The following is a 27591-nucleotide window of genomic DNA, read 5'->3' as shown; positions in this document are numbered from 1 at the left end:
AATTATGTACACTCATAACTTGCATAGTAACAAGATAGGTAGCCATTAGTAGAACAAAAAGTACAATTAGCTGTGTAAAAGCATTGTTATGCCATATTATCTAGCTGTGGCACTCGCTAGATAACTTCAGTTCATCACTAGTGTCGGCTAAGTATCTCTACTGATTGGTGATGTGACAGAATTTTTATGTCAGCAATTTATCTATCAATAATAATAAAGTTGTTGTAAAGTTTTTACTTTTGTCCTCATCCCATTATTTTGAAATTACCTGAATTAATCAAAAATGATTTCTGTATGTATAATCAAACATTTAAGTTAAATTAGGAGCAAAATCAAAATGAAAAAAATGAAGTGAGTTTAATTGATGAAACGTTAGCTCAGATTCATTTCACAGTAGAGGGGGCATCTTCCCCAGAAGGGGTAAGATACTTCTTGGCAAGATTTTACATTTTGTATTACAGTAACAAAGTTGTGGTCTGGTATGATTTAATTGTCCTCTAAATTTGTCCACTTGTGCATTTATTATGTTAATATTTCAAATATATGTGTTTTCAAATAAAATTCGTAAGGGGGGGGGTCGTCTTACCCCGGTTTATCCTATTAATAATGTTGGATCCATTGATCATATAGATCAGATATCGATCATCAGTTGTAAAAAAAAAAAAACAACAAAAAAAAAAACAGCGGCCCTTTGGCTCCGCCCACCGCCGCTCAAACCGGAAGTTTAGCTGTTGTTGTCACACTGGAAGAAAATGGCTGCCGCTCCGACTTTTTTTCAATGAAGACACTGATATTTCAATTTCATTTCGTTTTCTTGCATTGGAGCCACAGTCGACCGCTATGCAATCTAAAAGGCAAGTCGATCCTCTTTGTTAAGACCGATGTCGCTCCGTCGCCTTGTGTCTCAGACGGCGTACGGCCGTTAGCGCAGCTGGTAACTTACAGCTTGTCCACTCGGAACGGGCTAGCATGCTAACGTTAGCCATGTTAGCCTCAACGGTCAGGCATCAACGAGCTTGTTGCTATTCAGCTACTCTCTTGGCTGGGCGCAGAGTCGTCAGAGTTCACTAAGCTTAGCTACCTTGTTTTATTCACTCTGAGGCATTTTATGCATATATTTACTTTGCCGCAGCATTTCAAATATAAGAAAATGATGAAACAACTTGGATGAAACAGTGTTTCGCTCGTCAGTCCTCTTAGCTGTTTGTATGTGGCATTTGATTGAGTGCCAGCCAGACTATTTGGCATCAGCGCTGTCTTAACTGCCTGCCAGCCACACCGAGTGTCTCTACACGAATTGATCTTGTATCTGCGTATGTTTTGCCACATTGATTGCAATCCGTCTGCTGTGCTGCTGTGCAGGGTGTGAATGGTCACTTTAGGAAGGTGACAGTGTGGGGCAGAAAGGACAGCATCGTCTACCGTCCCTCGCCTTGCAGCTGGCGGTGGACCACAATGGTAAGTTTAATCTCTTTAAGTTCATTTATCTCTACTCATTCAGTGGACTTCCTCAGGGATGTTTATTTAAGATAACCAGCCTAAAGCCTTCACCAGCACTTCAATAGGTTATTCTATTCTCTAGCAGTTTGTGACTTGCAGTTGTGACTAATCTGTTTCATTTTATTCATATTCCTCCCAAGCAACAAGTTCTGGAATATGCATTGGATCGAGCCGAGGTAAAAAGTAGTTACGCCTGTATTGTGTGTTTCTAATATTGTAGAATAAGAAATTAATAACATACTTACCCATATCTGCTCCTCAGCACAAATTGCATGCATCATTGTTAGTGAGGCTACATTTGTCCCATCATGTTAGTGAGGCTTTATCTGTCCCATCATTCATTAATCCACTGTGTTATCTGTTCTTCAGTACATTGTTGAAAGTGCTCGACAGCGACCAGCCAAAAGAAGAATTTCATCAGGCGGGAGGAAGAGTTTGTATCAGAAGCTCTATGAGCTGTACATAGAGGAATGTGAGAAAGAACCAGAGTTAAAGGTTTGTGTTATACTACTTCACTCCCACTTATGACTATGTAATTACATGCCTTTAATCCTTCTTCGCTCCAATCTGAAAGAACTGAATGGGGGAAAAATGTACATGAAACAGTTTTGATACTGATTTGTAATGCATGAAAATATTTCAGTTGTATAAAAATATAAACAGAAAGAGCAAATATGCAACAATTTTGCACCAGTTCATCTTTTTCATTTGTACAGATTTTGAAGTTTAAAAGCTACTTCCTGCTTTTTGTTTACTGTATATCAGCTAGGATACACATTTACAATGGGCTTGATATATTTATATTTGTTAAGTAGTGCTGCCGAAAAGTTTGGAAGACATGATGTTTAATCAGCCGTGATGTTGCCCAAATCATAAGCTGTAAATATTGTTCATCCATATTAAGAATATATAATTCACATCTCAAGTCTTACAAATAGGCATTTCCCACTCTTTAATTATCTATCAAAAATGTTAGAATTGGCTGATATAATTGTACAGTAGTAAATACACATTATCTTAAATTTTATAGGATGAAACTATTCTTAGTTCTTTTCTGTTAAAAAATATTTTTTTTAAAATACAAAACCACTACGTAACTGGTATCGCTTTTTATTGCTAATATGAAGGATTTGCTTTCTGTATTTTTTGCTTGCTGTAGAATTTGAGGAGAAATGTGAATCTACTGGAGAAGCTGGTGTCTCAGGAGTCTGTATCATGTCTGGTGGTCAACCTGTACCCTGGGAATGAAGGCTATTCTTTAATGCTCAGGGGCAAAAATGGATCAGGTAGGAGAAGTTCAATCATGAAACAAGCTCACAAGTGTACCACATTAGTCTCTACTCTAGTCTCTGTAACATCCTTGTTTACGCTGCTTTCTAGATTCTGAAACCATCCGTCTGCCATATGAAGAAAGAGAACTGCTGGAGTACCTAGATGCTGAGGAGTTGCCTCCTATTCTGGTGGATCTGTTGGAGAAATCACAGGTGTGTATGTGGAGTGGATTTTGAAATGCATCAGCTGTACATTTAAGTAAAACATGAGCTGATTGTAAGGTTTATTTGGGAGAACATTTGCAAGTGTTTCACATTCATGTCTTAACTATTTAAAGCAGTGCTATGCAAGGTTTCAGTTCTGGATTTCCCATATCAATTTTTAGTTGTGCTTTGTTTGGTAATACTCCTTACTTGTAACCATCTGTTAGTTGACTTCTGCGACATATATTATTGTGTCTCAGGTGAACATCTTCCACTGTGGCTGCGTAGTAGTAGAGGTGAGAGACTACAGACAGTCCGGTAATACCAAGATTCCCACCTATCAGAGCAGACACGTCCTGCTGCGGCCAACCATGCAGGTAATATTAACAAATATACAATTCTGATGAGTATTGGGTGGAAAATCTTAACCTATAGCTGAGTTTTAACTCAAAAATACATGTATTTGTACTGTGTTTACATTTTTTTTGCCTTACAGACTCTGATCTGCGATGTCCATGCCATGACCAGTGACCACCACAAGTGGACACAGGTAAAGTGTCATGTTCACTATGTTTCTGTCTTCTGTTAGTTCAACCATTTTGTCATTCATCACAGTATGAAACATTTTGTTGCATCTAATTATGTAAAGTATACTCAGATACTGCATTTTATTAGTGAGCAACTCTACCATGTACGTCTTGAGTCCTTTTGAAACAGCACAGGGGTATTCTGCAGTGTTTCCCTTTTCTTTGCTTTAGGATGACAAATTACAGCTGGAGAGCCAGTTGATTTTGGCCACCGCTGAACCTCTGTGCCTGGACCCCTCCATTTCTGTTACTTGCACAGCCAACCGCCTGCTTTACAACAAACAGAAAATGAACACTCGCTCCATGAAACGGTACTGAATACACTCAGAATCTAATTTTGTCTCTTCTTTTTGTATGAAATGGAAAACACAAATATGAAAGCTCTTTCTCTGTGAAAAGGGAAAAGAAATGAATGGAGCAAACACCTTGATCACGTTGAGTTTGTTTGTTTGCGTCATAGGTGTTTCAAGAGGCACTCCCGAGCTGCACTGAACAGGCAGCAGGAGCTGTCACATCTACCCATGCCACCACAGCTGCGGCTCTACGACTACCTGCAGAGGAGGAAGGAGAGGAAACCTGCTCCTGTAATAGACCTGAAGATCTCAAAGATCGGAAACGTAAGTGGTCAGCATTCATAAAAGTGTGGATTGGGGTCCAAAAAATCTTAAACCACTACTAAAGATACATCAACTCTGTGTCTGTTTTAAATTTGATAGAAAATGTTTAATTACTAATGATTATATCAGTTAAACAACCTACATGAATTCCAGAACATTATGTATTATATTTGGTCCACCCCCTGAGCTTTAGTGACAGGAGCACTTAAACTGCATTGACTCTGCAAGTTTGTACAAAACCTGGAAATCCATCCTAGCATGATGGGGTGATGCTCCAAAGCACTTCTTGTGATGTCAGGAGTGTTTAGCTTTCTCAGTCTTCAAGTGCCTCCATAAGTTTTAATGGAGTTGAGGTCAGGTAACTATGGAGGAAAGTCTGTGACACTCAGCGTTACTTGGTCTTCTTTAGTCTTCAAGTAGCTCTTGCGAAGATTTGAGGTGTGTTTGGATTCATTATCCCGCTACAGTAAGAATCCATCTCCACAAGGACACAAACCAGAGGATGCAGAGTCTCGTTAGAGTGGAGTGGTGCTTCTCCATGGTTAGGATAGAGGCAATCCAGTGCAGGTTTTAAACTCTGGAGTGGGCGCAACACCCCCAGTTGTGAATTTTCCCCAATTGTTCTCTGAAACCACCACTAGACTGTGTTGTTTTGACTGTAGTTTTTCCTCATTGGAGTTGTGCATTTATTATTTTGCTAATTTTATATGATCTGTAATGAAGTTGCTTTTCTATCTCTCAGTAACCATAGCTTGATGGATTGATCTATGGAGGTCACTTATTATCTGCATAATGGTGCTTTGGATATGACTGGTATAGTTTTTGCAAAGTGTTTGAAAGTGCCATGCACTGTCCTCTTAAAAACCTTCAGCCTAGCCATGATTTGGTATCTTGAAATGGAAGGGATTCAACTCAAGGATATCTGAACCTTTCTACAAAGGAGTTCACATGGTCAGTGCCACAAATTAGTTTAAATTTGCTTACAGACCTAGAAATAGTTTGGTATCTTAGACTTTATTACATAATAAATTCTTGTGCTTTGATTTTTTTTAATAAATCCTCAAACTTTCACATTATTTCTAGATTTATGTGAAAATATGAATGAATTTTGATGCTCTCAGACTTTTGGACCCCAGTGTATATGCACTGCATTATATAAACACAGAAAAGAGGAAGTAGCCTGAGTTTGTTTGTTATTTATTAGTCTCCCAAATGAAAATAGATACTTAAGGCAATGTTGCTTCCCATGGTGGTGTTTAGCCACAGAACAATCAGGGGTGAAAATCTTTGGCAAACTTTCCATTGAAACAGCTAAGCTACTATACTTGCACTCCAGTTCACTGTGGCTGATTCCTTTTCTTTTTCCGCTCATGTCTTTATACTGACCTCAAGTTAAAATGTGTATAAATGCCCCAAGATAGTCACTAGAATAACAGGTGAAAAGAAGTTGATGTTTTAGTGCTGTATTATTTCTGTTTACTGTTTCCTACTGCCAAGAAAATCTATTAGCCTCTCTTAACTGTCACTTGTTTTGACCCATATTTTTTTCTCTGCTGCTGTCGTCATGGGCAGTGTGTTGACATGTGGAAGCAGAACAACTGCCAACTAACTGTACCCAAGGAAATTGATGTAAGTAGCTTAATAACCCTTTATAACGCTGTCACTTAAACACTTGAGGCAACACTACTTAAAAACCACTCTGTTCATAGTCACATTGTTTGTGTGTTGCTCTAGGTGGAAAAGTACGCTGTGGTTGAGAAATCTTTGCAGCTGGAGGACTCTCAGCCCACTACTGTGATCTGGCCTGCCGAGGTAAGTTTGGCAGCAGCATCAATCCTCCCTGAGGCTGCAGATCAGTGATGGCTGTTTGCTCTCAGAAATGAGCAGGGAGTATTTGTTTGAAATGTAAGTAAGTAAAAAAATAATTTATATAGCATCTTTTAAAGAAAAGTTACACTGGATAGAAATACAAAAAAAAAATTATAAATAGCAATATATACATAAAATAACCGACTGCCCCATATGAGCATTTAGAGACTTTTTAAGGCGTTTGATCTATTAGAGAGTTCTTTTCCAGAGGAATAAATACTATGAGAAATAAAGTAAGTGTGGACTTTGTAGACTCCCTGCATTATGAAAAATAACCACACTGCCTCTGTTTTATTGTAAATGATGCAAAAATGTCTGCAGACGGAAAAGATAACTTCTTAAAGGTTAAAGCTGGAGTGCAGTACTTTTACTTTATTTATGAACATCAATTACATTAAAGCCCTTACATAGTTCTGATTAAGCCCATCAGTACCAGGTAAATGTTTTGTCAGTGGCAACATTCTTGCACTGGCACACCGTAGTGATGCTTTTTATGTCATCTAGCAAGGATTTGTTTGGGAGAGCTGTAGAGAGAAGCAACCGTAGCAGTGGAGAGGGAGTAGTCTACAGTTTCTGATGCTGAAGATTTAAAGGAAACTATGTGCTCAGAGTAAATGTTGCAGTCTTAAAAAGAAAGTGATTAAAAACGTAGACAAACAGTAGGCATAGGTCGTGAGCACACTCTGACAGAATTGTGTAATTACTCTCACTGCCAGAAGGGGGAGACAAAAGTGTCACGCTGCAGGTTTAAACAACCTTAGATAGATTGCTTTGTGATGGTCAGCTGTAAGTACAACTTGTGCATAACTGCAGCTGCTGTACATGTGGAACAGATTTAAATATCATACATTCTTCTATGCCTCTGGAAAGAATAGACCATGCTGGACTGTAGACAGACCATTTCAGTGATGTTCTTCCTCTCCATAAATGGTCCTGGATATGGTTAAAAAATATTTCCAGCGTACTTCATTCCAATGGCAAGTCTCTGAGATGAAAGATATTTTTTTATGGATGCTGGGCCCCGAACCCGGTGGTGCAAAGCGCAGTCAGTGTTACAAAGCAACGCTGCTTAAATGAACATAAATGTTTGTCACTACAAATGAAACCATAGCTGCAGTCTGCCCCTTGCCTGCCTTCACTCTTCCACATCTGCCTCCTTGTCATAAACATTTTTCTTAATGTTAGGTAAAGTCAACTATTTTCATAGCAACCAAGTTAGCAACATTTTATCCAAAATCTTAAAAGTACTCGGTCTGCTGTGACTTGACTGCCAGTTTTCTGTAAAGTTAAAATGAACCACACCTTAGCACAGGAACCAAAGACACTAAAGTTATTAGATAGAGTTTCTACATAAATCCATAACACTACAGAATTTAAAGCTACTCATGGAGTAAAATGGAGGACGCAGTTTTGATTTCACACATCCTTTTGCATATGTTGTGGTTTATTGAGTTGTTTTTTTTGTTTATTTTTAATTTTTTAATTTTTATTTATTTATTTGGACGGGACAGTGCATATTAATGAACATACAATCTCATAATAGTTTCCACAAGGTTGCAGTAAATACGCCGGATTTAGCACAAGGCTAGTTTCCATCCGTTGTCCCACACATAAATGAAAAAAATAAAAGATAAATAAAAATACAGCCATTAACAGAGTTAACCACTAGTTAATGCTGAGACTTCTTAACTTGCTGGCGCATTTGCAGTTGGTCAAAAAAAATGACACCAGTTCCCCTCTCTGTCCTCTTTGTGTCCACAGGAGGTTGTAGACGACTACACATTTGAGTGTGAGGTGGGGGGTCAGGCTCAGAGGACCAAGGTGTCTATCTTCCAGTCAATGGGGGACCCGCTGGTGTACGGCAAGATTTACTGTGCTAAAGAACCAAAAGCAGAGGAGGACAGCACAGACCTAAAACTCATACATCCCCCGTAAGTACACTCAAGACAAATTCAGAACCCAGTGACAGCATTTTAAATGTCACTCTGAATTCATTTGTCTTCATCTCTTTTGCCTCATTCACAGTTTCCTCATAGGGTCAAAGATAGATGCAGACCGGTGAGTCACTGTATTGGTTTTTGTTCAGAAACATATCCTGCCAAATAGAGTTTACAGGAATATGCTGTCAGCAAGTGTGATAGGATTTTTTTGTCTGATTCACAGGTTTCTCACTCAGTACAAAGGGGTTTATGAGAAAGATGTAAAGTGTCAGGTCAAGATGTCCCATAACTCAGGCAGCGTGGGACAGGGGCCTCCTTCCCCCAGCAAAGATGAGGTAAGTACTGGATGTAGGAAAAGTGTGAGGTAGCTTAGAGGAATTTACTCTCACTGAATAGAGATTGAGAGGAAATGATAGGAAATTACTTTTGTCCAAGTGTTGTGAAGTGCAGAGGCTATTAAACAGGTTTAAATGTCATCCACAGGGTGATGGTATTTCTCCACTGGTCCAGACGTCAATGTTGGGAAAGGGAGTGAAGCACCGACCCCCTCCTATCAAACTGCCTTCAGGATCAGGCAGCAGTTCCTCAGGTACATCTGCTAATTCTAGCAAAGAAATGTATTCATGTGGTGGTTCTACATGATTCCTGAATGGGGCAAAACACAAGGGGGAAAGGGGGGAAATAGCCACATTTATAGAAAGTCCCCCCATGTTGCTCTCTGTGATTTCTGTAGTGCTCTTCACAACGGAAAATGGGGTTCTTCACTAATTGAAGAATCCCAGTGGAAAATGGATGCAAACAAATCATATGCATGGCTTGAAGATGCACAGGACTGTCCTGGAATTCCAGCTTGGCGCAGGGGATGGAATCATTTTAGATTAGAAAATGTCTATTGTTAAATGTCTTTGCATATTGTGGTAAAAAGAATATGGCTGTGTATGTATGTGTGTATACAGTCAGAGGGAACCCTGCATTTTGTATTTATAAAGTAGACCTGTTTTATTAATAGAAACCTTTGTTTATATTGTGGCTCAGCGATGTGTCAGCTAAAGAATGCTTATGGCTGTGTGTCTTTGAAAAAGCAGTCATTTGACAACAGTAAGCCTGTCATGCCACATACAGTGTTTATAGACCAACATAAGAAAAAGTGTTATAAATATGCATTTAGGTTGTTTTTTGTGGCGCTAAAAATTGTGCCTAGACTTACATACAGTACCACTCTACAGTGTCCAACTAATGAAAAAATGAGTAGATAATATGCTTTTCTGCCATTTGGATGTTTAAAGTCCATGTGAGGACTCACATGTAGAAAAATGACATTGGATATTCTTGTCTTTCTACAATGTGTTGTCATCCATCTGACTTGTAGCTTACGGCTTGCAAGGCTATGTTTTTAGCAAGTTATGCATTATTTCTCACAACCCTTGAAAGCATTTCAGGCAGACAAATTTTCCTTGGGTTAAGGCCTGCTTATGACAAAAAACAACATAAATATAGCATCAAACATCATAGTTTGATTAAGCGTAAATGCATTAGTGTTGGATTTTTCCGGCTCATATTGCCTGCTTTGTACTGTTGAGATCAAGTTACAGGGGAAGGATTAACCCTGCAAAATCCACGGAGCAAGCCCAAGGGGAAACCTCATATACTTAAGTCTTTTTTTTCTTTCAGGTAATCCATATAGTTCACAAACCAGTGGTCTACTTAAGTGTCCTACGCCCCCTCCAGCCAAAAGCCAGTCTCTGAACAGGAAGCACTCCATGGAACTGGGCCAGGTGGGCCTGCTGTCGCCTGCCTCCCTCTCGCCTATGAGCTCCACACAGAGTGAGTACAGCTGACTCTTACTAACTGCTGGACTGCTGGCTTTCATTGGACAGTTGTGAAAATTAGCTGTAATGGTTTGTCTTACATCACCTTTTCTCACAGCTCCCAGGTTTTCCAGAGCTGGAATTTTTTTTGACAAACTGATAAATTACCTTGACAAGGGTTCAGTTCTTAAGAAATATGGAAAAGAATTTCAAAAGCAAAAAACTACAGGGACGTATCTGGAACTCGACAAGAGCACACACTATTGCATCATCACAAGCACTTTTTTCTATGGTCTCTTGTGTTCTAACTAAAACCAGCTGCCACAGACAGAGTTTTGATATGACTAGGGCCTCATAATTTTAATTAAATTTTTCAGCTTTTGTTCACGTTACATTAGCTTCCATTTGACCCAAAAGCCATCATTGTCAAAAAAAATTTTATCTAATCAAGCATTGAACTGACTTCTGGCTTTAAAGGCATCACCCACTGAAAGAATTGTTTTACTCTTTTCACCCTCTTTTCCCTCGTAAGGATCGGGGACCCCCAAGCCATCTACCCCCACCCCCACTAACACGCCATGCTCGACCCCGCATCCCGTCGACTCTCTTTCTGCCCCTCTCTCTGTGACCCCAACACCATCAGACCCTCCCATGGTTCAGAGCCAGTCGCAGCCGGCCATCCTTACGCCTTTTTCCCAGCAGCAACTGGCTCTCAGCCAGCCCCTGCCTGTCATGACCATTCCCCTGCCCACCATGGGTACATCAATCACCACGGGAACCACCTCGTCACAGGTCATGGCCAATCCAGCAGGCCTCAATTTCATCAATGTGGTCAGCTCTGTCTGGTAAGAAAATAAACAGTCTCTGATGCCAAACTATCACTTGCAAGTCACTGTCCTTTCTCCTGATCATCTTGTACTGTTTCTGTAGTAGCCCCCAGACTTTGATGAGTGGCTCCAATCCCATGCTGGGTCCAGGCCTTAACCTGAGTGGAATCCTGCCACCTGGAGGCTTGATGCCGACCATGCAGTCTGCAGCCCAAGCCGGTAAGATCTTCATTGTCATGTCTTCCTGTGCATCATGGCAATGGGATATGATCTGTAAGTTTACATATAAAATGCTACAAAGACTATATAGAGTCTCTCCTTTACATTAACTACCTAAGTTCTTTTGCATCCAAACTGCTGTCCATGGTTGTGAAGTCTGATTCTCTGTGGAAAGGGAAACAATCGAAGCCTGTTTTGCAAACCGCCATCAGCAATATGCAGCTGACTAGGAAATTATGAGGAGCTGCTGTATTGCTCAAGGATATTTTGTGGGTGTTGAATATGCATTGGCTGCTCCAGAGATTAAACAAGTAATTTTGCAGTTAAGAGTCTATCCATGTGACTACAGGGTGACTGTTCCAACTAGTTACAAGTGAAGTAAATCTTTTAAGCCAAGTACATCATGATTATGAGCCCACAAAAATAAAATTTCCTGGCTCTGGGCAGCCTGACTAGGGAAAGGTGTTTTAGCATATATTCTAAAATCTAACATAACGTTGGAAGAAACAATTCAAGGAGAGTGTGTGACAGGAATTGTATTTTTAAAAAGACACAGCACGAACAATTATTGTGACAGTAAGGTCATCAGAACACAGGGCTTTTACACAGTACAGTAATATTTCAATTTTAACAAAATCCAGTTCCAATGTATGTGTCAGTCCTTTTTTGTCTCACAGGTCTGTACTTGATGCAACTGTAATTTGTGTTGCAGGGAGTCCTTTTGGCCTGAACAGCAGTGCTGGGTTGAGACCGTTGAATCTTGCATTGCAGGTATGACTCTCTGACACTATAAGTAGCATGCACTGGATATTTGTTTGGCATAACAACTCTGCCCTGACCCTCACCTATGTTACCACATCTGGGATATGGATGTGTGAGTAAGAGGTGCAGGTTACATTTCCTTACACCTCCTTTTCCTGCTCATCATGCATATGCAATGTAGTAAACACCCCTTATGACACTTCTCTCAGGCCCCCAGGGCATGCATCTTTCGTATGTGATGCCCTCAATGGAATTTTAAATCCTCATTGTGACAACATTATTACCCCCTCTTTTTCTCGAGCTGTTAAGAGTCTCTTAGCAAAGGCCTTTGCTGGAAGAACAGTGGCAGAACCAGTAAAGGGGGTAGCAATTCTCTTTAGAGTCCCTTGTAGTTCAGATATTGTGATAGTGGTAAATTGATTGCTTTGTTAACTCCCATTTCCTTCTTCCCCACTTTTTGCCTACATGTGCATTATTCCTTTCCCTCTGCCTTTCCTCTTTCCATGTCCTGCCCTTCATTCGTCCTCATCTCCCTGTGTTTTACTCCCCCGCTTTTTGTTTGTTGGTGTGTTTGTGTTTCACATCTCCAGATCCCCACTGGTCCTCTCATCTTTAACTCTCTGCAGCAGCAGCAGCTGTCCCAGTTCTCCCCACAGCAGAGTCAGTCAGCCACCTCCAGTCCACAACAGCAGGGGGAAACGGTGAGACACACAGTCACATTAGCATGCACGTGCATACAGTACACACCGAAACAGTCACAAGAACCATTTATGATGATTCCGTAATTGGGAAAGCAACTGCCAGATGTTACAAATTGTGTTGATGAAATCTGTAAAGTGTAAGCTTAACAGTATTTAATATTTATAGAGTAAACATTTAACTGTGTATTTAAATTGTTGGGAGTTCCCAAAGGCACAGAGATGCATTTAATACAGAAACCTAAAATATGTATTCCCCAAGACTCTCCTAGTAACTAGCTTGATTTGAAAGGTGATACATGAGCCGAGGACCACTGTGAGCCAGAAGTACAAAAGAAAGCCAGATGACCAAAGTGTATTCACACATAATGAAAGATTATGAATGTACTTGGCTGACCCTGCTGAAGGCCAGACTTGAGTCACAGTGGAAAATTAGAAAATCTGACAGTTTTCGAGATGCTCTTTATTGTACAATGGCAAGTTTGAGCAAACCTGTGATGGCTGTTGGGAGAAAGGCCCAGAATCTAGCAGTAGTGATGTTGGAGAAGGTGTAAGCACTGCAAAAACACATTGCAGCTGCCTAATGACTGAACCTTCAGACAAACAAAATTACTATCATCTTTTAAAATCACCTCTAAAAGCTTTGTGTTGATACTGTTTCTTCTCACATCAGATTTTGTCATTATTTTCTACCATTTTTTGAACAGATGCAATTTTTGTAACATTCTTTACACACATGCTTTAAATTTACTTTTTCTAAATTTTGCAACTATCTTGAGAAGTTGTTTAAAACACAGTATAGGACATTACACGTGGTGAGGCTCTGTATACATTACTGCTTACATTTTTGTAGTTCACAGATTATGTTTTGGTGGCAATTATGTGCAATTGCCCTGATGGCTTGTGTTACTTTTGACTTTCTTTTCAGAGTGACCCGGGCTCCGATCAAAGTTTAGGAAACCAGCAAACAGCTGTCATCAACCTGGGAGTAGGAGGCTTCATGTCTCCACAGGCAGCAGGTACGAGCCACACAAACGGACACAGACACACAAATGCACATTAAAGCCACACAAATTGCTCTAAAACATTTTTCCTCATTCAGTCCTTTAACTTGTTTCCAAACAAAAATGTCACCATGCCACTAACTAGTACTAATAAGATAAGATTTACTAATGTATTCATTATTGTAATTACTGTTCATTAGGACTCATAGTCTGTAACTAAACATGATAATTTTACTGAAGTTAGCCATTGTTCCTCTCAGTGGAGCATGTAACAACTGACAGGAGAGACTCAACTTCCCCTTCTTCTCTGCTACATTCTCCTTTTTTCTTTTTCCTCTGTTGTTGTTTTTATTTTTGCCCCCACCCTCATGTCTTTTCCTCCTGCGCTGTCTTTCTGTCTCCCTTCTCAACTTGTCCTGTTCACTCACACTTTTCCGGCTCACCCTATTCATGCTATTTCTCCATAATCCCCTTCCTAAAACAATCCATGCACATGGTCATGTACCTGTGCTGCTGGCCTCTTTGAAATGTCCTCTGTTTCTGTGCTCCCTTTCTTTTGTTTCACTTCTTTCCATGTGTGGTTATGCATCACTGCTCCTCCTATCCTTCCCTTCTCATCCTCGTCAATGTTCCCCATTTGCCTGTATGTGCATCTTATCTTTTCATACTTTACTACATTCCTTCTTCTGCTTCTCTCCCTCTTGCCATCACATCCTTCCGTCTGGGGCTCCCTCTCTCCCTCCTCCCCCCCTTAGTGCTGTCCCAGTTGGGCTGTGGGCTGGACGGGTCTGGGCCCCCGCTGCCTTCTCCAAGGCTTCAGCAGCAGCACCAGCCACAGATCCAAGTAATACAGCAACATTAACATCCATATACACATATATAATCTTTGTAGGAGCTAAACACCGAGACTAGATTCATCAGCCAACTCTCCATGCCTTTATTTAGCAGGCAGGTGTATGTTGTGCTAAACCATAAACTGAGTAAATTAACTTTATGCTTTGTGTAAGTCTGATGCAGGCAAGAATCAATCAGTCATCTTAATCATTCTGTAGTATTTTCATCAGATCTGCATAAAATTTAATTTAAAAATACTTTCCAAGTATTTTTGGCTCCAAAATGCTGAATTTTGAGGGCGTTGAAAATTTGAACACATTTAATATAGTAAGACTTTTGTTATATACAGTAAAAACATCTTAAACAACATTTGAAAAATATATTCTTTGGCTTTTCTTTAATTCTAATGACTAGTTGCAGTTTAAACTGCATCACATCAGGTCTGATTTCATCAAAATCCTTCTTCACTACCTTTTTTTTTTGTTGTAGATCTACACCATTCATTCCATCTTGTGTTGTATGTTTGGTTACTATGTTGTTTGACAAAGAAGACCTCAGTGGTCCCAGCAATCCCCACAGCAGAGCTCGTGGCACTTCCAATGGCAGCAACTAACGTGTTGAACCGGCAGGCATGTTCTTAGACGGCACTTAACTCCAGGATCTGAAATGTTGTCATTGGTTACATACATGTCTGAAAAGTTGCTGACTACATCATGACAGAGATGATAGGCCGTTACACTGTAAGCATGAATCCAAGTTGTGAAAAGCGTTTTTTTGCAAAGTTCAAGTTGCTGACTTACTCTGAGCAGAAAGCACGGTTGCTAAGCTGCATGTTTGTTTTTGCCAGGACCACAGCCAGTAATTTGTGTCTCCAGACGCCTCTGGTGCTGCTTGACTGTATCCTGCCTCACTCCTCCAACACACCCTGACCTGCCCCGAATCCGTTCTCTCTTCCTTCCTCCTCCTTCCCCTCTGCAACCCATTAACCACTCTTTCGTATTTTCCGCACACTCCTCTTGTATGTCGTATGTACCAGGCTTTAGTTCAGCTTCACTAACCCATGCCACTGATAGACGTACTTACGGCACAAAGTGTTTTCAAGATATTGTGTAATTGCAGTTCGAGTGAGGGAGCCAGCTTAAGACCGGTGCCAGTTCATGTTTTTTTTAACCTTACTGGAGATGCTTACAGATACCTTAGATTCACTGACAACGTACTGAAATCTCCTGATTTTTTTTTTTTCCCCATCTTTCCTTTTGCACTGAACAGTTGCAATTCTTGCAGCACCAAATGCAGCAGCAGCAAATGGCTATGGGAGCAGCAGCTCCTCAGGGGGGAGTACCACGGCAACATACCGCCAGCCAACCAAGAAGTAAGAGGAAGAGGAGCACGCCACAGCCCCTCCCGAAGTCGTGACAGACTAAAATCACACTAAAACTCTTCCCCCAGCTACACAAGGATGTGAATGATCCATACTGTGCTCTCTGTCTGCCTCACTGTGGAGACTGCAGACAAAAAAAACCAACTTTTTTTGTCCTTTCTGTTTGTCTTTTTCTAGCTGACAAATTTGTATGTAATGGTTGTCAGAGGTTTTGGAGAACCAAAACTGTGTCCACCATAGAGGATGGGGTTTTTAGAACAGGGAGCCCTAAACTTAAAGAACCTTACTGATATTTTTTTGACGTGAAACAGAAGAAGATGGTTCTCGTAGGTAGTGGGCTTCCACAGTTAACGCATTGCCCCTTCAGGAAGACTTTTTCTCTATGGAGGCTCCTGTGGACTGAGAGGATCATGAATGCACATTCTCAGAGGTTTGTAAGGCTGCCCGATCCTCCTGCCTCTGCTTGGTTGTCCCTGGTAGAAACTGCCCTTTAAGCACGGATCCCAGCTGAGTTTATTGACACCAAATCCTCCATATAACCATTACATGTGAAAATGCAAATCTGATCTTGGAGTAGTGCCTGGGGGCAGCTCTCTACCTCTCAGTCTGTTGGAAGTCTTTCTTCTGTTAGCGGTCCCGGCACAGGGCTCAAAATGAGGACTCAAGATCAACATGCAAGACGGTGTATCTGCTTTTGTACAGCACATTTTGAAAAGGCATTTCCTTTTAATTAGTTCAGGAGCCATGAGCGTATTCTTACGAGACATCGAGTGTGTGTGTGAGACATTTCTGGACACTGAGAAATAATTTTTTAAGCAGTCTTTGTCAGCAGTTTTATTGTTATTAAAAAAAGAATATATATTGACAGTGGAAAATACAGCTTTTAGATAAAAGGCCTTGTCTGGGTCTCTTCATTGTGCCGTCTTCACACTCTGTATAACTTTGTCAATGAGTTTCTGGATCTCTCTCTGTCGTGCTGTTGCTCGGCTGATACACTCCTGCAGTTTCTCTCCTGACAATGACGTCCCGCCTGAGGAGATTGTTAGAAGCAAAGTGTCACAATTTATAGGATTTGTTTGGAATCGGCTAATACTGCAAGAACGCAATTCAAACCCTGTCGGTTTCACAGTTATATTTGGGATTTAGACCTCATTCTTTTAGTGGTTTTGTCAAAGCGCAGTTCATGCAAAATTCGTGATGTCAACACTGATTCTGAAGTTTCAGCGTTTCTCCAGCCCTATATTTTTGACAATGGGGGATTCCTAATGAGTTTTCCTTTGTGTAATCACTGACGAATTAGCCAACTATCACCCATAAATAGAGAGGGGAGTCATCAGAGGCTGTTTCTGACCTGGTTTGTGTAAAGAGCAGAGTCGACCTGCCTCATCCGTCACCACGGTGAGCTGTGAGGTCGACAGACTCTCTTCCTCAGCTGTGGGGTCGACGATCAGTATGGAGCTGCACATAGAGCAGGCCAGGATTACAAAAGAACGCACATTGCATTTATGAACACAGTTTGTAATTCTAGTCCGACAAACTTACCCATCAAAGACGCAAAAAGATGCCCCAACTGGATGTTTGTGAATGTGCAGCCCACATCTCTTTGCTGGATTCACCTCTGGTGTACACGTCTCCTTGTTGATGGTGATTTCTGGGAGTTGTGCTGCAGGGACCAGTGACACTTAATATACTGACAAAACACAGCTTACAAAACAAAACCTATATATTAGAGGCAGAATAGCTGCATTTGCTGCAACAATACTGCAATACACAAAAACATCAACATTACATGACAGGCACAAATTACTGGCTTTATATTATGTGACTAGGTATGGATTAAAAGGCCTCAGACCAGGAGGTCCTACAAAGGGTGAAGAGAAAAGTTGGAAAATAAATCACAGGAACTTTGCTTCCACCATCAGTGACCTATACCAGGAAACTGCTTGTATAGAGCCACAAGAATTATCTTCACTCATTCCAACAAATCTGAGACCATATCTAAATCATGAGACCAAATCTAAAACAAACTAGGAGAAAAGAATGTTTGGAAATATTTTTAAAATACCAAATAAGTCTGTAGTTCCCCCTAAAATGCAATTTTTCTCATCACACCTCTCTGATGACCAAATTGAATCTCAAATAATTAGTATTTTAAATAATAAATATTATGCATGGAATGTGTGTCCCACAACAACCCTGTTAGCGTATCCTTTTTAGCTGATAGAAGAAGAAGAAAACAGTGAATCACGTGATATGCTTAAATTAACACCATCAAACAGTTTTCCTAAAGAATAGGTAGAGCAAAGCTATGTCCTCTCTTCTATTTTTCATATTTTCATAACATTGTCAGCCTTGACTGAATGTCTCACTCTCCCTCATGCAACCCTGTTATGCATATTATCAGGACAAGACAAATTCTCTTTACTTTTTTAAAAAACTGTTTTACATCAGTAAGTTTGTCCTCTTGGTCAGCAGTAACAGCTAGCTAAATATCTAGCTTCTACTGCTGAGAAAAAGCTAACATTAGCATGGATTAGCAACCCTGTTACTGTGATGAGAGTAGGGTTAGCAAACAACACAGAAAACATGGACTAAAAATGGTACCATTGTGCCATTGGCTCAGTGCAAGCTGAGCCAATCAAGGCTTTGATAGTTTACTGCCTATTATGGATGAATATGGAGCAGAAAATTGTAAAAGAGAAGGTCTATTTTTCAAACATTTTGAAGCCTAAATGTCCTCCAGCTCTGGAATGACCCTCGTGTTGTACAGCTGAATGATACAGTTCACCAAGTAAAACACTTTAAAGCGAACAATTGTATTTTTTTTTTCTGTCACAATGAAGTCCATTGCTGTCACTTTATACAGCACTTACTGTTCTTCAGGGCAGCCAGCAGGGCAATGATGCAGGCATCCAGAATGTTCCCGTCGTAATCGAGACACATAATGTCACAGTAGAGAACCCAGCATAGCTGCAAGCAGAATCAGCAGAATTAGTACAAATGACTCAACACTTACAGAAATCACAACCAGTGAATAAATATCTATCTTTAAGGCATTACACCTGTGACAGTGCATAGAAGACATTATCAGATACATATAGCATCTTAAATGATGAACATCAACTAAAATAAGAAGCACAATGTTGTTTTTTCCCAATATTTTGCCAGTTTTATTGAAAGAAATTAACACATCAACCCAACAACTACAGATCCTAATCTTCACTTTGATGTATGAGTTGTGGCATCAATCACTTTTCAATATTGTGCTGCAAAAAGAACGACAAGTCCGTGAATTTAAAGTCCTATTTATCAAACTAAATTATGTGACTATCTATAGCACAGATCAGTGTGTGTGCACGATTCTGGATTTACCTTTCCTCTGTCAATGCACAAGTCCTCTGTTTTAATCACTTCAGAGCTGCAACACATAAAAAAATGAGTAAAAGGAGTAACAGGCATGAAGACAGTTAACATACATTTGATGAAAGCTGAGAAGAATGTATAAAAGTCTGTCACACCTTTCAATTACATCAGCGATGAACTGGCTGGCAGCCTGGGCCTGTTCTCCTGGTGGACCTGGCCGGAACCGAGAGGAACACAAAGGCGGCAGGTCCACGTTGGGCACTAAGAAGGACACAGAGAACTGCACTCAGTGATTGTTAATGTCACAAATTAGAATGGCATGACATCCACAAGAGGTAAACTAATAATAAACAACAGGAGAAAAAAGACAAACACAAAAATAAACAGTTCAGTAACTAAACTTATCTGTTTATTCGTTTTTGATCCAGTTAAAAGGAACTGTTACCGATATGTACACTCAAAGGGAGTTTATGGATTCATTGAGTTTTCCATTAATAGTTTTGTAGAGACTTAACCTTAATTAATAATCTAAATCAGTCAGGTCATTTGTTTGAATATATAATATTGTAAGGTCCTAATCATAAGAGTTAAATTATTAATTAATGTTGACATACTGTGCATTGCATTTTTGTGTACTTTTGCTTTAACCATATCTTAGTTGTTGCTATTTTTGCCCTGTGGGTATCCTGCTTTTGCACTATCGCAGCACTTTGCAAACTCTTATTTTTAAAAGTGTTGTATAATTCAAGTTAGTATTGATATTATATTCATGTAATAGAAAAGGGAGAGGGTGCGTATCTTGTCTTGAATCAACCTTGGCGCTCTGCCTACCGATGTAACCTTTACCAGGTGCTTCCACTGTCGGGTTCGTCAGCTCCTGCAGATGACATAATTAGCTGTTAATCCGGTCCAGATTTGTTGAAACAAGGTTTTTAACAGCTGTCTTCTGGAGCTTTTACCGCTTTGATTCCACAGATGATCGTGGTGTTTCCCATCTTCACCAGGGCTGAGCCATCTGCCGTGGATATGGACCCTGACCAGAGAGAACAGGAGCCACGAAACAATGTCTGGGATCTGACAAAATGCAGCGACACATTTGATACAGTAAGGAATAAATTATTCTCACCTATGTTGAGTGTTGTAGTTCTGAATTCAGACAGCTCCCGTCCATCAGGTCGACAGTTTTCTTTCTGAGAAGGAGATAATTGAACACAGTGAGACAGCTGATACTGACACTAACAATAAATATGCACCCGTTGACTCAGCAGAACAAGGTTTAGTGGACTGAAAGGATTGTGATCACTAACCAGAAAGCTCCTGTGGTACTCCAGAGGCTCAGCAGTCCTGCAGGTGCACAAGTCAACAAGGAATGAAGGATATGACAGATAACTACTGAGATCAGATGAACGACAGCAACACAACATGAAACTGGGTAGCTTATGGCCTTAAATCGACTATTCAGTTGATATATACACGTGGATTGTAGTAAATGTGAACTCATTCTGAGCTACAGCATGAGAGAATCAACACATGAACTGAATGAAGAGCGCTGTTATCGGTTTATCTACGTATCATGTCCTTTATTTTTTGAAAAGCACAAAATAATCAGATTCATAGCAGCGCTAGTGCTACATTTATTTAATGCGTAATAATAAATCAATTCAAAAGTACTACTTTCGGTAAAATAACTACAATTTCTACATTCTTACTTGAAACCGGCCGCCATGATGTTTTGATTAACCACGTGGGTTTAGAGTACGTCCTACGGTAGCCGGTAGGAGGAAACTCGCCGGTGTGGTGCTAAAAAGCGAACATTGCGCCAAAACTGACACGTCCTTCTTTACGACGATTCCTTGCTACACTTTCAGGGTCAGCTGATTTATCATAATATAAAAAAAAAAACATGAAAGAAAGAAAGAAAAAGGGGAAGAAACGAACTATCTTCATGTCTCTGCGTTGTTTTTCTGCTCTGTGTCCTGCATTTTAACAAATCCAGTTCTTTATACCGATTGAAACAGCTTTAAAGGACCAGTTCAGCTCATATAATGCATCAAAGAAGACTTGATTTTGTTCATGAGGATTATACTTTAATAATTATGAACAATTGCAAAAGAGATTTTCTTTATTTTATGCATCAAACCCATCTGGAAATATTGTTAATAAAAGTTAATTGTAGTTACCCAATTTGAATAAGGATATCAAAAACACCACTCTACATTCTAAACCTGGAAATAATGCTACAGTTTTGCCTGTAATCGTGAATGTCATTCCTGATCATGCTATAAAGTACAAACACAAGCGCTACAAGGAACACTGAAGTTTAACTAATACACACTTTTACAGTTGCCACAGACAAAGTGATTTGTATGCTATGACTATTTGATCCCGATTCTAGCAATCAGTTTTTGTCAGATAATCATTTTTTGGCAAATCCCATTTTCATTAAAGTGAAGTTCTACTTTAATTATTTTTCTCAGGCACGGATGTCTAAAGTTGCAAATGTACACACATATTTTTCTTTTCGTTCTTTAATCAAACAATGTAATACAGAATAAAGAAAATAAATCAATTTCTATATAATAATATTTTCTTGGTATCATAACTGCCTACACACTTTATGCTGAATTTACCATGTTTGAGATTAGAGTACCCACACACTGATTTAAAAAGCAGTATGATCAGGATTAATAAGGCTGCTAAAATTCCTGAAGCATGTTTTTTTTATTTAAAAAAAATACGTTTAAACTATTACTTGTGAAACATTTTCTACTTGTGTTTTTTCTGATCTGACATGTTAAACTGTGTTCTGTAAAAAAATGTGCTTGATGTTTATCTTATAAAGTGTATAGGAAATGAATGTATTATCTATTAATTGTAGCTCCCTAGTTTATTTGCAGTTTTATCATTGCCGTCAGTTCCACTCCTGACCACTAGTCGGCAGTGTTCATGTCGCTGCAGGAGACAAGGAGACTCTTGTATATGATGATGTGTCGAGAAGACGCCGTTACTTCCGCGTCGCCGTGGTGTTCAGTTGTGATTGGAAGTGGAGTTGAGTGAACTGCCCACAGAGTAATGGAAATATAAGGGCTCTTATTTGCAGCTCCCACTTTCTAAACAATCTGTCAAACCTGTGTTTTTTTCTGTTTTCCTGGGTGGTCAGTGAAAAAACTGCTGGACACGAAGCAAAGTAAGGAGAGAGCGAGCTAGCTTTTTAGCTAGCCTCGAACTGGTGGTCTGTCGGAGGCTGCAGGAAACCTGGATGGAAAATGGATTGTCTCTGTGAAATAGTTCAAGCCCTTGTCGCTTTAGCAGCTTTAGGTTTGATTGTGGTAAGTAATTATTATATTTAGTTAATATTACTTTGACAGAGATTTGTTGTAGCTTGTTTTAGGAAGTAAAGAAAAAGCTGTTCGACTACATTTTTGCACCTACTGACTGACAGTAACGGTGACAATGTGGATTGTTTTCTCTTTGCACGTTTTCCATTTTCCACTCTGTTACTGTACCTCTCGTATTTTAATTTAATTATGCTTCTTGTTCTGTCTGCTACTGGATTGGTCCACTTGAAGGTGGAAAGCAGAATTCTGAAAAGTATAAAGCTTGGCACAGTTTATGTCATGAAAACATGTCAAACATTTGATTTGATTGCATTCTGTAATACAAAAACATGCAACTAAGACACAAAGCAGCATATGGATGGAAGGAAGTTGCCTTTATAAAAACACTAAGCATTGATGTTGCATCGATGTAGCCCATCCCAAGTGATGTTAACAACAGCCACTGTGCAATGTAGATTAATTAATACCTTCTCTATGGTATGAAATAAAGTACAGCTGTCCTCTGTTAATCTGGTTAAATAAAGTTTGTACACCTGTCTCTAAATACTTTTAAAACAGAAGGAGTACCAACAGTGTCGTCTTCATTTTTCTCCCTTTTCAGGTGCTCGTAATAGCACATTTAACTGCAGGTATGGTGAACCTGGTACGCCACGAGAAGGAGAAATACTTCCTCACCGAAAAAGGGGAGAAGGAACTGTTCCCCAGCCTGCACGATCCCCATTCCAGGGAGCTTTCTGTAGTGATCCCGGCCTACAACGAGGAGCTCCGAAGTGAGTGACGACGGCTTTTCTACCAGGAACATCTGCACAGTTACCTACCTACGAATGCAAACACTTCAGTCTGTGAAGACTAATGTTAATTCTAGCCTAACTTTACAAATAACAGCATTACGAATCAGCTCATTGAACTGAAAATCACTGATTAATTGTGCATCATCAGTTGTCAATCAGTTTAAAATTTCCCTGGGCAGCTGCAGTTGGTTGTAGGTGCTAATGTGTATGTGTGTTACTGTGTGTCTCTCCAGTGCCTGTGATGCTGGATGAAGCTATGGAGTACTTGGAAGATAGACAAGTAAGTGTTGAAGCTCAAATGTGCGGTGTTAAATTTAGTCTTAGGATTTTATTCGTATGAGCTTTAGTAGAAAGCAACTGGACTTTTCGTTTAGGTTCTTGAAGACGTTTCACTCCTCATCCAAGAGGCTTCTTCAGGCATGACTGACTGATGGGGAGTTTTGGTTGTATATAGTCACTACGTTAAGTTACCCCTCAGAAACTCCCCATCAGTCAATTAGAAATGAAGGAGCCTCTTGGATGAGGAGTGAAATGTCTTCAAGAACCTAAAAGAAAAGTCCAGTTGCTTTCTACTGAAGCTTCCAGAATTACCATGACCTGGATGACTGAGAATCATAAATAGCCACCCATTTAAAATATTTTAAGCCTAAATTAATTAATGGTCTACAAAGTTTTAAAAAAAATAAGAAAATCACCATACCTCTCGGAGCATCCTCTGAGAACTGCCTGAGCAAAGTCAGCTGTAGTTGCTGAAAATGTTTCTCAAAGTTAGCAGTAGGTGGCAGCATTGACCTTAAAAAGTGCCCATTGAGAAACTAATCCCTCACATTGCTTCCTCACTACAGAAACAAAACCCTTCTTTCACCTATGAGGTCATCGTGGTTGATGATGGCAGCAAAGACAAAACCACCGAGGTAACAATTTTAAACCTCCTCTTTTGGAAATATGTTCCCAAAATATGTTCTATTTTAGCTCTACTATGTTTTGCTCTGATAAAGATTGCGAAATGATTGCAGTAGACACTTGTTTTCCAAGTGAGCATTGTTGTGATGTCCTGCCAGGTCGCTTTACGGTACACTAGGAAGTACAGTGCAGATAAAGTGCGGGTCCTGACACTGGTGGAGAACAGGGGGAAAGGAGGAGCTGTGCGGATGGTAAGACTGTAGATGTGAGAACACAATATGTCTGGATGCTTCACAGAAGCAGCAGTATGGAGTTGACTTCTCCCATCTTTGCTCTGTCTCAAAGGGAACTCTGAGCTCCAGAGGAAAATTCATTCTGATGGCAGATGCTGACGGAGCCACAAAGTTTTGTGACATTGAGAAAGTGGAGGCTGGACTAAATGACCTCAACCCCAGACCGGTGTGGTGGTGTTCTGTTTCTGTTGTTCTTCCTCACATAAATATATTACAGGGTTTCTGCGGGGCATTAAAAAGCATTAATAGTCATTAAATTGATTTTGTGAAAATTAAGGCCTTAAATGGCATTAAAAATCATTAAATCTGATTCTCAGTGGCATTAAAAATTCTTTGTTTTCAAGAAAAATATTTGTTAATAGTGATATAATAATATGTAATTATAGACTGCGATTCGTCAGATACGTGCATCTGTGTAAACATGCTGAAGCATTGCAATAATTGTTCCAGCCAGTTGGGTACAACTGCCAAAAACTGCATGTTTGGAGGAGAGCTGGGAAATGCAAATTCTAGCAACAATGGCTAGAAAACATGGAATTCAGAGAATGACTACAGCCCATGGGTGGTCAGGGGTGGTTTCCGGATTCAGAAATAGTGAAATGTAGGGACAGTTTTCATATGAAAATCATATTTTACAAAAAAACAAACCTGTGTAATTTGTTGAGTTCACGGTTGTGGCATTAAAATGTTTACAGTCTAGCATTAAAATGGCATTAAAAAGCATTCAATTTGAGTGGCTGATTTCTGCAGAAACCCTGTATTAATCAAAGAGCTGTTACTAGATGACCATATTAAAAATGCTCTCTTTTATGTAGGAGAACATGGCAATTTCATGTGGTTCCAGAGCTCATCTAGAGAAAGAGTCTGTAGCTCAGGTAATTGATTTTCTGGGGGGGGGTTGTCTTTTGAGACCAAATTATTGTAGAATGTGCCTTTATAGTTAATTTCTAACAACTACTTTTGTGCTTCCATAGCGATCTATGTTTCGGACATTCCTTATGTATGGCTTTCACTTCCTGGTGTGGTTCTTCTGTGTGAGAGGGATCAAAGACACACAGTGCGGCTTCAAGCTTTTTACACGTGAGGCTGCACTCAAGACCTTCTCCTCTCTCCATGTTGAGCGATGGTAAGGAATCAACATGTTATGACTGAGCGTAACGATGCAGTAAAACCTGCAGTGTATGATTGTATGTATGATCTTTAAAGCGCGATTGAACCAATCAGAAGTTAACGCATCATTCATGAAGTGATTGTTCCAAAACAACAGAGAAACGGAAGCAAAATGCCTCATTCAAGCCATCTGAAATAGGTGTTTTTTGGTAAAAATGGTTAATTAGGCCTCTAGTCAAGTCAAATTTAGATAATTGGTGGGAAGTGGACACTCCACACCTGCAAAAAAAAAAAAAAAAGAAAAAGAAAATTCAGGCAGAAATCAATGTTTTCTACTCATCATAATTCACCAAAATAGCAGCTTTCTGAAAAAATTGTATGCAAGTAAAGCTTCTCTACTTTAAATGAGTTTATTATTATTATTATTTAATTGCTAAATGTCACCTTGTTCCCTTTTCTGCTTTTTTCACTTAAGTAAAGTACAGGTCAAGAAAACAGATCTGGAGGCAGAAGTATTTTTGTTCCCCAATTTGTCCATTGAATGCACAAGGGGGCAAAAATTACATAATTTTGAGGTCTGAGTTCCCAGTTTGGAAATACATGGAATGCAGCTTAAGGAAAGTATATCACGGATCTTTATAACCCAGTAAAAATGATAACCTTGTAAGTTCTACCACCCCAACAGGTGCGATTACGCCAGCAGAAGAGTGATGCCTACTGAGCTTTCATACCTAACGCTCATGATTAGACCGCTGTGTTTTATTTATTTATTTTAGCTGCAATAAAACATGAACTTTAATGCAACTTTTGAACATCTGTTGTGCCCTTTAATCTCTCGTCTCCCAGGGCGTTTGATGTGGAGCTCCTGTATATTGCCCAGTGCTTTAAAATCCCCATAGCAGAGGTGGCGGTCAACTGGACTGAAATAGAAGGTAGGTTTTTCGTGGAATATGTGGACATGTGTTCTCTGTCTGTGGCACTTATCTGTAGTTCTATAAATATCTGTTGTATGTGTGCGCAAGTTTGATTGGCTGATTTTATCAATTTATTCTACGGATGTGTTATTTTCTTTGTAGCATTTTAATAATTGAGAATTCTGTCTGTGATAAAGTCTTGTCTATCTTTTGTCCCATTAATGATAAATATCAGCAAACCAGCACATGTTCGTTATTTGTCCTTTAATAATATAATCTGAAAAGTGAGTTGCTGTGGTTTTTGCTCTGCCAGGATCCAAGCTGGTGCCGTTTTGGAGCTGGCTGCAGATGGGACGAGACCTGATTTTCATTCGCCTGCGCTACATCACTGGAGCCTGGAAACTGCAGGAGCCTCGAAAGACTGATTAGCCAATCAGATAAGCCCTTGTGTCTCAGAGACAGCCTGTGATACAGCCGTCAAGCCTTTGGATGAGGTGGGATTACAACTGTGTCCATCATTCACTGTAATCTCAGTTTATCAGCTCGTTTTCTCTCCTGACATCACTGGACATGAAGTTACTGCACAGTTGTGGGTTCCTCGTGGTTCTGCCTTTTTTTGTGTGAATATTGGCTCGTTACGGCCACGGTTACACTTACATCTCTGTTGCCACAGTTTACAGAATGTATGACTGATTCATGTACTAAGTTACTTCATGTTTATTTTGTACCCAATCAGCTGTAAGTGAGAAAGATTTGTAGTGGAATGCGAGGAATCTGTGTGTCAAGATTCTCGCAGGAAGAATGAAATTTACTAAAGGGAGGTGGTTTTATTTTGGAGAAAACATGGCTGTGGTTAGCTTGAATGACTTGAACCAAAATAAAATTTAAAAAAGTCAATTATTTATGATTTGATCATTAATACTAATCTCCTGACTGTAGCTGCAACTGTTTAATCAACTAGTAAAAGGAACAAAAATGTACTGCAGCTATTTTGATTGGTGATTTTTCAATCAGTTTTCAAGCAAAAAATGCCAAATAGTTGATTATTTTAGGTTCTCAGGTGTTCGGATTATCTGCTTTTACTTTTTGATGGATATTTGACGTCACCTCAAACTGTAGGGTATTGTAGTGGATAATCTTCATTATCACTTTCATATTAGTCTGTAATAACCTACTAACTTTACACTGTGCTTCTCCAAATTGAACTTACAAAGTGCTTAACAGGAGGAAGAACAGAGAGAGAATTAATAAAGATTGAGGAAATGTGAAAACAATGAGGTTAAGTGCACAAACCACAAAATCTAAACTTATAAATCAGGAAGAGGCAACGAAAACAAATGACTTTGAAAAAGGGGGTT

At 39.7% G+C, this 27591-nt stretch overlaps 3 protein-coding genes across 7 annotated transcripts; 2 read left to right on the top strand and 1 right to left on the bottom strand.

The window, feature by feature from the left end:
* Positions 1-790: 790 nt before the first annotated feature.
* On the top strand, positions 791-16417 carry supt20 (SPT20 homolog, SAGA complex component). 4 transcript variants are annotated; one of them, XM_023266235.3, is made up of 24 exons: positions 791-854; positions 1363-1458; positions 1641-1676; positions 1870-1995; positions 2660-2786; positions 2881-2984; positions 3236-3352; positions 3472-3525; positions 3734-3873; positions 4023-4179; positions 5752-5808; positions 5914-5991; positions 7810-7979; positions 8074-8106; positions 8212-8323; positions 8472-8577; positions 9660-9812; positions 10329-10641; positions 10730-10842; positions 11555-11613; positions 12195-12305; positions 13231-13321; positions 14062-14150; positions 15410-16417. In XM_023266235.3, exons 2-24 carry the CDS (start codon positions 1456-1458, stop codon positions 15554-15556), a joined length of 2496 nt encoding a protein of 831 aa, XP_023122003.1. In that variant the 5' UTR covers positions 791-854; positions 1363-1455; the 3' UTR covers positions 15557-16417. The 4 variants fall into 4 exon arrangements, with proteins under 4 accessions (XP_023122003.1, XP_054873080.1, XP_023121995.1 ...); XM_055017105.1 differs by having other exon boundaries at positions 10727-10842; positions 12231-12305; XM_023266227.3 differs by having other exon boundaries at positions 792-854; positions 10727-10842.
* Positions 16341-20647, bottom strand: exosc8 (exosome component 8). Its single transcript, XM_023266287.3, has 11 exons — positions 20594-20647; positions 20192-20228; positions 20011-20074; positions 19844-19917; positions 19716-19761; positions 19040-19145; positions 18894-18939; positions 18395-18491; positions 17064-17184; positions 16873-16979; positions 16341-16551 (listed from the first exon to the last, which is right to left on the bottom strand). Exons 1-11 carry the CDS (start codon positions 20608-20610, stop codon positions 16433-16435), a joined length of 834 nt encoding a protein of 277 aa, XP_023122055.1. The 5' UTR covers positions 20611-20647; the 3' UTR covers positions 16341-16432.
* On the top strand, positions 19858-27130 carry alg5 (ALG5 dolichyl-phosphate beta-glucosyltransferase). 2 transcript variants are annotated; one of them, XM_023266266.3, is made up of 11 exons: positions 19858-19988; positions 22045-22213; positions 22824-22992; positions 23247-23293; positions 23859-23927; positions 24075-24167; positions 24262-24375; positions 25025-25084; positions 25184-25335; positions 26166-26251; positions 26547-27130. In XM_023266266.3, the coding sequence occupies exons 2-11, from the start codon at positions 22151-22153 to the stop codon at positions 26660-26662; spliced, it is 969 nt and encodes a 322-aa protein (XP_023122034.1). In that variant the 5' UTR covers positions 19858-19988; positions 22045-22150; the 3' UTR covers positions 26663-27130. The 2 variants fall into 2 exon arrangements, with proteins under 2 accessions (XP_023122034.1, XP_023122025.1); XM_023266257.3 differs by lacking the exon at positions 19858-19988 and having other exon boundaries at positions 21891-22213.
* Positions 27131-27591: the final 461 nt, after the last annotated feature.

The sequence above is a fragment of the Amphiprion ocellaris genome, chromosome 14 (genome assembly GCF_022539595.1).
Source record: "Amphiprion ocellaris isolate individual 3 ecotype Okinawa chromosome 14, ASM2253959v1, whole genome shotgun sequence".
Taxonomy (NCBI): domain Eukaryota; kingdom Metazoa; phylum Chordata; class Actinopteri; family Pomacentridae; genus Amphiprion; species Amphiprion ocellaris.
Note: the sequence above shows the minus strand (reverse complement) of the source record. Positions and strands in the feature narration are given on the sequence as shown.